General features: G+C 39.4%; 1 protein-coding gene across 2 annotated transcripts in view; it reads left to right on the forward strand.

Moving 5' to 3' along the window:
* Positions 1 to 7,926, forward strand: part of GSK3B (glycogen synthase kinase 3 beta) — a 275,384-nt gene extending 267,458 nt beyond the window's left edge. The window contains exon 11 of one of the 2 annotated variants that reach the window (XM_006884256.1): positions 7,760 to 7,926. In XM_006884256.1, the coding sequence (XP_006884318.1) occupies positions 7,760 to 7,827 (68 nt within the window). In that variant the 3' untranslated portion in view covers positions 7,828 to 7,926. The remainder of the gene's footprint in view (positions 1 to 7,759) is intronic. The other variant, XM_006884255.1, reaches the window with a different exon arrangement.
* Positions 7,927 to 10,586: the final 2,660 nt, after the last annotated feature.

Here is a 10,586-nt window from a genome sequence, read left to right on the forward strand (position 1 = left end):
TTTTAATGAACATTTACAGGGATTTTGGGTTTTCTCCTTCATTGCTGCACCATTCTCTCTACCCTCCTCCCCAGTTTGTTCTTCTTCCCCGCCATCCGAATGTCTGTTTTAATTGTCCAATTGCCACAGTGCTTGTCAAAGTCAGTTCTGATTAATCTCCTTTGTCAGTGTAAGAATACCTTTTTTTGCTCGCTGAAGCCACTGCCTTTAAGTCATCTGAAAATGTGTTTGTATCACTGAGTTCCCATTTGAAAGAGAAGCTTAACCTTATAAATTTCTACAAGTGCTTAGCATCATTAAAATCCAAGCTCAGTGCAAAATTTTCAGAAGACTGGCTCCTAAATGACCCATCTTAGAAACCTTTATGTTATTTATACTTGGTTTTACCAGGATTATAGTTTTCTAAGATTTCTGGTTATTTGGGAGAAAAGCTCAATCCAAAATGATGTTGTTAGGTGCCATCAAGTCACATATGACTCATAGCCACCCTGTGAACCTCAGATCTGAGCCTTCCCCTGACCTTCTTATGTGAGGTAAGAACAAATCCAACAGAGGAAGCCATCAGCTGTGGTCATACTGACAATATTATCATGAGATAAACTTTGGGTTTTAGTCAATCTATGCTAATTGGCAAAACTATTAAAGGATTTCAAATTCTGAGTTTTCTTAAATGTTAATTATATTTTGGTTTAAAAAATCTTCATCTCTATCACTGCTTTTAGAAAAGCAAGTAGATGTTTTCTTATGCATATTGTGACCTAAGTCATGTTGAGATTCTTCTGGGAGGATATGGTTGATCATTCTTTTCTAACCTCTCCAAAGAATTTTGCCCAATATCATAAAATGTGAACAGTAATAGTGTGTTCTCCCCTTATTCTTAAAAATAGTAAAGGTAGTGTTCCTGGAAATTTTTATATCAGTACTGATGGAATTACTATTGCAGCTGTTTAAACAGCTATCCTTACATTGTGCTCAAAGCTCAGAGAGTGATTACAAGGTGAACTGATAAAAAGCATGTTGGAAAATATTACACAATACAGCAAGAGCCATTGTCGTCCACTAAGGCATAATCCCTTGAGGGGTGTGTAGCTAACCCAAAGGCTGTGTCTCTCTGGCAGTTTGAATCCACCAGCAGCTCCTTGGGAGAAAGATGGGCAAGCTCCTTCATTGAGATTTACAACCTCAGAAGCCCATTGGAGGGTCAGCTATGAGTTTCTTGGAATATCATTGCACAAGTGATTGAAACCTTCACTTTAACTAAATCTAGTAGAACTAAAAAGCTGTAAGAAAGCTTAGAATCTTAAATCATTAAATAGCTTTGCCTAAGAGCATAAATTGGCTAAAATCCAAAGGTTATCTCATGATAATACTGTCACTATGACCATAGCTGATGGCTTCATCAGTTGGCTTTGTTCTGTTTCTTTTATAGCAGTCACTCTTGTGAAGCCATCTGATCGAGGATCTTCCTCTCTTTAACCGACTTTCCACCTTTCCAAGTACAAGATCCCTGTTCAAGGAATAGTCCCTCCTAGCAGCACGCTCCAATTATATTGAGATGAAGCTTTATCAACATCTTTGCTTCTGAGAAGCACTCTGGCTGCACCTTCTCCAACACTTACCTGTTTGTTCTTTTGGCAGTCCATAAGATATTCTATATTATTCTCCAACACCACAACTCAAGAGGCATAGATTATTTTTTGTTATCCTTATTCAGTGCCCATCTCTCAGATGCATAACTAGTGATTGAAAAGACCATGATATGAATCAAGCAATCCTTAGTCCGCAAACTAACAAAAAATAATTAACAAAGTTTGTAAAACTAGTCATCTCAGTTTATGTGAGAAAAATATAAAATCAGTCACTGCCAAAATGTGTATTTGGAGGTAAATAGGGATTGGATAGAATATATGAGTTAAAACATTTGTATTAAATTGGCAGCTATGGGTATTGCTTTTCCCCCTAATTTAAAAAGGGATGGGGGATATCTATAAAAAATAAATATTTTAAAAATATTCAAGGATATGGGGCCTTGTAGTCGCCCACAGCTCTGGTTGACATGAAAACCTCTGAAAAAACAAATGTACTAAAAGGAAAAGCATAGTCTTCAGTGGCTCTCCTGAGGTTGAAAAGGGTGGACAGCTACTTGAGAGAAAGATTAAGCAGTCTCCTTCCATAAGGTTTACAGCCTGGAAAGCTATGGAGGATTGGACAGAGTTGAACATACTCAACAGCAGTGACTTTGAACTGAATTACAACTATAATTCTTAGTTTCGGCACACCTTGAATGAACTGTCTCACTTCATGTGGGAGCCATTTGAACCGTCTGAAGTAATAAATCTTGAGAAATCAAGTTCTCCTCATCAAATATGAGCCACTTTAGAGGTCGCCTAGTCTGGTAGTAATTGCAGTTCCACATGTGATAGGAAGTTGCTGCTCTTGGGAGCTGCTGAGTCAGAACTGACTCGTGGCTGACCCTCCGGTGGGTTTTTAGAGGCAGTAAATTGCACAGGATAAGCAGCATGTTTGGAAAGGTGAAGGGACACCAAAGGAGAGGAAGACTCTCGACCAGGTGAATTAACTCTGTGACTGCAGCAGTGAGCTTGAATGTGTCAGATTGTGAGGAAGGCACAGAACAAGACAAGGTTTAGATCTCTTGTCCATGGAATTGCCATGAGTTGAGCTTGACGGCACCTAACAAGATCAACGATAAATCACACAGGAAGAGATTCCCATTGAGCAGCTGGTGTATTTGAACCATGTGTCTTCGAGTTGTCAGTACTGTTCCTTACCACTTAGTTATGGGAGCTCCCTAGTGAATTATTAGCGCCCTTTAAAAACTAATCATAAGACCTTCTCCATCACTAGTCAGTATTTTCTAATTAGCAGAATGAAGCCTCTTCCTGGATGGGCAGTTAATTACTGCCTTGGTCTTGGGTACCATCAAGTCAGTCCTGATACCTAGGAAAGCTACACAGCTCAGAGTAGAGCTACCCCATAGCATTTACACCGCTGTCACCTTCATAGAAGCAGATCACCGGGTGTTTTCTCCTGTGGAGTTACTGGTAGGTTCAGACTTTCCACCTTTGTGTTGGCAGCCAATCCAATCGGTTAAGTATTGTACCACTAAGTCTCTTCTATCTTTGTATAAAGCATTGCTTATTAAAATAATTTCTAAAAGTAGAGTTGCCAAATTTGAAATCAGAACAATGCTTAAGTTTTTTTTATAATCATTATTAAATTCCATTTTGGAAAACTTGTCCCAGGTGGAAATGTATATACTTTTCCAATTCCCCTTACTGAAGCACTAGGCCAACCTAGATGAGGCAGAAGAAATGTAGTGTGTAATGTACACACACATTTTTAGATGTTACTAACTTGCTAGCAGAAGAATATGTAAACCATCTTTAAATATGCGACTGTGCTAACATCCTTCTATTGGCTCTGGGTTTTAAATATATGCTTCTATCCCCATATTCCAGTTATACAAATTTTGTAGCACCAGTTGAAATTGTTTATACCTGTGTTAGGATTTCAGGTCCACTTAGTGCATTAACTTGTAGATACTTAAAACCAAACCAGTGTAAGTGTTTCTTCAGAGCAGGAGTAAGCGTTAGTTTTAGGAAATTGTGTCGTTCAGTGCAAAATGTATCTTCCCTATTAAGTCAGAATTTGTGTCTTGATCCCTTCTCCCAAGTACAGTATAAAACCTTCCTGATTAAACTGATTAAACGCAAATAGACGTTCTTTGAGGTATTCCTTACGTAGACATCTATTCATATACCTTTTTATTCCTATATTTTGGCTTTTGTGTCATTCTAATTAAAAAATTAGAAGTAGAAAGATTTCGTCTTGAAAATAGAAAAATTGGGAAGAAAATGAAGTAGAAAAATTAGGTCTTGAAACTGAAAAGATGAAAATGTTGGCTGTGTTCCCAAGGCCTTCTATTTCCCTACCTCAAATAAACCACACCTTTTGATCAAAATACACTTACCCCCAGAGTTCTTAAGAAGCAGAGACCTCTCTGCTGATGCTGCTGAGGGCAGATGAAATAGAAAATCTAGTTAACCAGGCTCCCAGATTTCCTGGTAGATGAGTTGGCTCAGCAGCCAGCATCTTCCTTTCATTTCTATTTTTGCAATGCCTGACATCCTTTTTGGAGACCTCGTGGCATGGTACTTCAGAGTTCTCTGCTAACCCACCAGCCACTCAGCAGGACAAAGATGTGATCGTCTGTTTCTATAAAGATGCACAGATAGGGCAGTTCTGCAGCATCCTTTGGGTTTGATATTGTTGTTGTTGTTGTTGTTGATGGGGGGGGGGGTATTTTCAGTGTTTTTAAGGGGAATCCCCTTCCCACATTCCCCAGTAACTTAAGCCACATAATTTTCTTTAAATAGTGTATGACTAGAACGCTAACGATGCTTGGCTAAGGTAAGCTTTCCTTTTTCATTCCTTATCCAATACAAAAAAAAATAATCTTACCAAAATAATAATAATAATAGACATTATAAAGAAAATAATACTTTGTTTCTTTAGTGATGGGTTACATATGTACATATACCTTTAGGGTATACTTTTCTTTATGATTGATGGTCTTATTCATTGATATTTCAGTTAATAATACTAGTATCTGAGACATCGTTTTACAGTAGAGGCATTTGTACTTTGAACAGCTTGCATTAGACCATCCTGAGTTACTAGCACAGTGTATCTATTGGATCTGAGCTGTCAGAATTTTCTTTTAGAGGAGTTAACCTGCCATGAGACATTTATAACTGTTACAGAGAAATCTCTTTGGTGAGTAGAAATAGACACACACAGTAGTCTTGGAGGGATGTAGTAGAGGTGGAGGAAGGGGAAGCAGTAATAATGGAAATAAGTGTAAAAATTCCCATGTGTACTTTAAAATGCATCCAGGTTAAATTGCTATCTGTGAAATAGTTTTCAGCTAAGACAGCAAAAAGGAAGATACTTAAAATTTAATAATTGTATAGGCATTAAGAATTTATTGTGAATCTAAAGCAAACAGTGGCAGACGGTTCGAATCCACGAGCTTCTCCTTGGGAAAAGGATGGGCTGTCGCCACCCACCCAATTAACTGCCACCAGAGGGTCGGCTGTGGGTCAGTTCTGACTCTACAGCACAAAACAGCAAAGCAAAAAAGAACTTAAATTTTTACTTTGGTTCATTTCATTTGACTTACGTTTAAATAGCCACTTGTAATGAGTGGCTACCATATTGAATGAAGATTGAACAAATTAGCTAAGCCAGAGTTGTAGGGAGAGTGTACGGGGCTTGCTGATGCAGTGAATGTCGGGGGTAGAAAAAGGGAAGAATCAGAACTGTTACTACTTGAGCAGTTAGGAACAATTTCTTGACACTGAGATTATGTTTTTGTTTGCCATCGAGTCAGTCCAACTCAGAGCAACCTTGTAGGACAGAGTAGACCAGAGCTGTTCTGTAGGGTTTTCACGGCCAGTAATCTTCACAGAAGCCAATCATCAGGTCTTTTCCTCCACGGAGTAGCTTAAGCCACCAACCTTCGAGTTAGGGACTTAACCATTACAACACCAGAACGCCTTTCCATAATGAGATACTGAAACTTGTAAGTAACTCCATTAGCTCACACCTCTTAAGACATCTCTGAGAATCTGAAATAAAGAACAACTGTGGGTCCTCTCCTAGAAGAATATATGTGTATTAAATACAGAAATCAAAATTTATACAGCATATAAAACTTGAAGGAAAAAATTTCCACATCATGAAACCTCTTGGGAACAATCCTTAGCCTTGCTGTTGTTGTTAAGTGCCGTCAAATCAAGTACGACTCATGGTGACTCTGTGAGCAGATCTGAACCATGTCCTGTGCCATCCTTGTCATCTCTGACAAGCTTGAGACCATTGCTGTAGTCAGTGTCAGTCCACCTCATTGGGGCTCTTCCTCCCTTTTACTGACCCTCCACCTTTCTAAACAATGATGTCCCTTCCCAAGGTATAGTTTTTCCTAGCAACATGCCCAAAATATACAAGAGGAGCATTATGGAAGCACTTTTCCCATGACATATTTGCTTGTTCTTCTGACAGCCCATGGGATATTCAGTTTTCTTCTCCAACACCACAACTCAAAGGCAATTGATTCTTCTGTCGTCTTTACTCATTGTTCACCTCTCAGATGTATAGCAAAAAAGATCATGGCCTAAATCAGGCCACCCTTAGTCTTCAAACTGACATCATTGTTCTTCAGGATTTTGGAAAGATCTAACATCACTGTTGTTGTTAGGTATTGTCAAGTCACTGTTGTTGTTGTTGTTGTGTACCATTGAGTCTGAACCAACCCATAGCTGACCGTCTGGTGGATTTTCAAAGGCAGTTACTAGTATAAGAGGAGATTGCCCATCCTTCTCCTGTAGAGCAACTGGTAGATTCAAACCGTGTGCCTTAGGGATTGCAGCACAGCTTCTTACCACTAGGCCACCAGAGCTCCTAGGGACTAAATTGTCACTTTTACCTCTGAAGTCACACAATATAAAATTTGGTATATACAAGCACAGATTCCCTTTGCAAAAATACAAAAGCCAAAGAACCATTACAGAAAAATAATTATTAATCCAGTACTCTTTGTCTTGTACAGTTTATTAGGGGCACTTCAAATGGTTATATGGCAACTTAGTCACTTATCTTCTCATTGGCAACTGAGGTCTTTTGTGTCTTATTCTAATTGAAAAATTTAAAGTAGAAATATTAGGAACCAGATGTTGCATTCAGCCAAAGTCTTAAATTATTCCCTGGTCTGCTCAGCATAGGACATAGGAAATCTACATGCCTTCGTTTCTCAAGTGAGGAAAACGTCTGTAACTGTTTTTTAATGTCACTAGTCTTCATAGTCAAGCGTGGTGTAATTCTTAGAAAGATTAGCTCTTGGAAGGTGCCTACGTCTGTTTTTAGGGTAAAATATTTGGGAGGAAATTTGAACAGCAACACATTTCCAGTCACTGAAAGGATGTGGCTTGACCAGCCCGGGAAATGATGGCGGCTGCCCACTGGGCTGGAGCCCCAATCTGGACACAGTTGGATGCCTGCTTGAATGATAATGGTTGCTGTGAAATAATAATGGACCACCTTTCAAATAAGAAGGTTAGTTACAACGTGTAATGTTAAAAAATTAGGTGAGGTAGACTCAGGCGGAAATTTGACTCTTAAAATGCATTCTTGAGTAAGTGAATTAAAAATGCAGTACTATTTCTTCTTAGCTGGTTTGTTGTCTCTTATTTCTATGAATAATTAAGAGTGACTGTACTTAGAAAGCAAACAGCAGAGTTTAATTTACACAGTGTCTCTGCCCATCCGCTCTAACCCACATTTCTTTCAATGCCTCCACCCATTCACCCACTTAAACAGATGGCATATTGTAACATGAGTCAGAATTTTTAGCAAGTTTGCCCAGCTGTGCACTGCTCATTTATTTTCAAGTGAGCAAGACTCCAACCGAGTTTTCACGCTCTGCTGATTACAGTGGTAGCAAGAACTGACAAAAATGGTCTCTGGTTCTGTGAGTCTGAGGTATTCTGATTCCACAGCCGGATCAGGCTTGGACATGGACTCAGCTCTAAGCAAAGGGGAAGTCTAACTTCACCATTTTGTCCATATTTAATTAAATAACATTCTAGAAACATCTTGAAAAGCCACACAGTTCCCTTGGGCTTGTGCCGGTGAGGTATTACAGGATTGCTTACACTGTCTTGGGACTTTTAATTTGCAGACGCTAATGCTGGAGACCGTGGACAGACCAATAACGCCGCTTCCGCCTCCGCCTCCAACTCCACCTGAGCCGCCCAGGCAGCCAGCTGCACAGGAAAAACCACCAGTTACTTGAGTGTCGCTCAGCAACACTGGTCACGTTTGGAAAGAAAATTAAAAAGAGAAAAATACACACACAAAAAAAATCTGTTCGTTTTAGTGTTCAATTTTTTTATTATTATTGTTGTTCTTATTTAACCTTGTAAAATATCTATAAATACAAACCGATTTCATTGTATTCTCACTTTGAGGGAAATCCAGGGGGTGGGAGGGGTTGTGGGGAGGGGAAGCGGAGCACTAGAACACACAATCTCTCCCACGACAATCTTTTTTTATCAAAGGTCTGCTGTTGTATACATTCAGAACAGGACTCCTGCCTCATGCCCCTTCCACAAAAGAAGAAAACCTTGTTCTCTGTGCTAAAGTTTTGTTGAACTTTGTTTTCTTTTAAAGTCAAATGTAAGACTTTGGTATAGTGCACAGCTTGAAATTGGTTGGGAGCTTAGCAGGAGTAAGTCACTGGGGACTGAAATGTCACTTGTAAAATTAATCCATATCCTCGGGTGTTTAAAGACTTGCCTTTGGCATGTTGGTGGCAGGTTTGGTGGTTGTTGTGTTTTTTTGTTTTTTTTTTTAAAAAAGGAACTGTGTATCATCCGTAACCCAGGGAGGTAAATAAAGTTTGAACCTGTAAGGGGAAGAGTCTGGAATGGAGAGGTTCTGTTTGCTCTTCCTCAGCACTAGTGGCAAAGACCTGGCAGACCTTGTATAGAGACAGGTGACGTCAGAGGAGGAGTGGGAGGACTGACTGCTGAAGACAGCCATCAGTTTGCCTGACCAAAGGTTCTCTGCACACTTGTACAAGTTAAACTAGTGACCCAGAGGGAGATCGGGAAGGGTGTCGGGCAGGCCGCCCGGCTGCAGAGCAGCCAACACAGCTGAGCGCGGGAGGACACGGCCGGCCTGGGGCTCTAGCAGATCTCACCACTGTGAATGAATTTTCCCAGATTATTTTTTCCCCTAGTTGCTTCCCTTGGAAAGATACACTTGAGAGGACACTATAGTTAAATAATGTGAACTGTTAAGTCTACTGGTTTGTTTTTCTTATTTTTTAATTAAAAATTGAGCTTGCAGAAATTGCCATATTCTACACATAGTTCTAATTTTAAATCCAAATCTAGAATCTGTATTTAATTTCAGCATTTCTAACCTCATGCTTTTAAAATTTTATTTATTGATGCATGTCAGATAGGCCATTATGAATTTAGATGGTAGGGATATTAAAAAACTATACATCAAAATTATATAAACATTCACTTGTATCTGCTGACTTTATAAGAAAACTGATTATATAAATGTGTGTATATATGTTATATATACATATATTCAGTGCTGCCTTTTTCTTTTTTATTTTGTCTCCACTATCAAAATTGACTGGATAAAGCATGAGAAGAATGCCCTCAGCCCTGCCCAGTTAAACGTTTATGTTCTGTTTTCTTTGTGTATTAGTAAATGGTGTAAGAATCAAAGTCTCTGTTTTTTGAAGAAAAAGCAATATTCCTTAGAAAGCAAGGAGGATTGAAGGATTATGGTTGCAGTGAGAAAATAGTCACAACTAGTTTGTTTTGTACTTTTCAAGGTTGGCATTTTGTGGGCCTTATATACTCTAAAATGAACCTTAGTCTCCTTGGTGCTTACGGGCCATTACTTGACCTTGAATCTTTAAGGCACAATCAGTTGTACTTTACATTTAAAGATCATTGAGTGATGGCCGCCTTTTCCTCCTTACTGCTCCCTACCCACACACCTTCCAAGGTTAGCTGAGCGCCAGATTGTATGTAACCTCCTTACAGCCACCTTAGGTCGTGTCTGTAGTCTTGCCCCCTGCGGTTTGGAAGTGGAAACTTCTTGCAGCCTTCAGCGCAGGCCCCACTAGCTCCTTGTCCTGCTTCTTATCCAAGTATATGTGGCTCTCCAAGAGTCTGACTTCCTGCTGAATTGCACCAGGACCCAGAAGGAGGACTGTGAGCCGTCCCCGTTGCTCTCGTAGGCCATAAACAGAGTTTCTTAAACCTCTTGTTACGTAAGAGTTCATGAGAAAGACACAGTCAAAGCAGATCAAACAAATGGATTTTTACTTTGCATAACAAGCTCCTAAAAGTGAACTGAGATTTGAAAGCAGTTTGAAATCAGTGTTATGTAATGTAATTACTTAAAGTGACTGGCTTGGATAGACTGTTTTTCAGAAAGTACATAGATTCTGAGTGGTAAGCCAGTTGACAGACAGAAACTTGTTTTCAGACCCAGCTGCCTTTCCACATGCTAGACACAGGCACAGCTCTGGACTTGTTAACCTAGTTTCCTACTAAAACCAGTGCTTGCTTCAGGAAGCGGCTTCCCCAGCATCACCACCGTCACCTCTGCTTGCTCTGTGTGAGAGTGTGAGGGCTGTGTGGCTGGGGCTTTCTCAAGGATCGTGGCGGGATCACAGAACTCTTTTATACAAGTGATAATCCAGGTCTCTGAATATCTTTTTGTAAATAATTAAAAGCTCCTCACCAAATTCAAGCTTGTACATTATATTTTCTTTCAATGTTTTTAAATTTTAAGTTTTATTGTTTTGTATGTAAATACGTGGACCCAGGAACTGTTATTAATGAGCAAAAGTTACTGTTCAGGGCAGTGATTCTGTTTAATAATCAGACAAAATGTAGATGAGCTTTTTAAAGCCATATAGTTTTAACTGTACAGTAGATACCGGCCTGTATTATTGTAACAATAACTCTAGC

The sequence above is a fragment of the Elephantulus edwardii genome, unplaced genomic scaffold (assembly GCF_000299155.1).
Source record: "Elephantulus edwardii isolate Elephantulus edwardi_28Jun2011 unplaced genomic scaffold, EleEdw1.0 scaffold00032, whole genome shotgun sequence".
Taxonomy (NCBI): domain Eukaryota; kingdom Metazoa; phylum Chordata; class Mammalia; order Macroscelidea; family Macroscelididae; genus Elephantulus; species Elephantulus edwardii.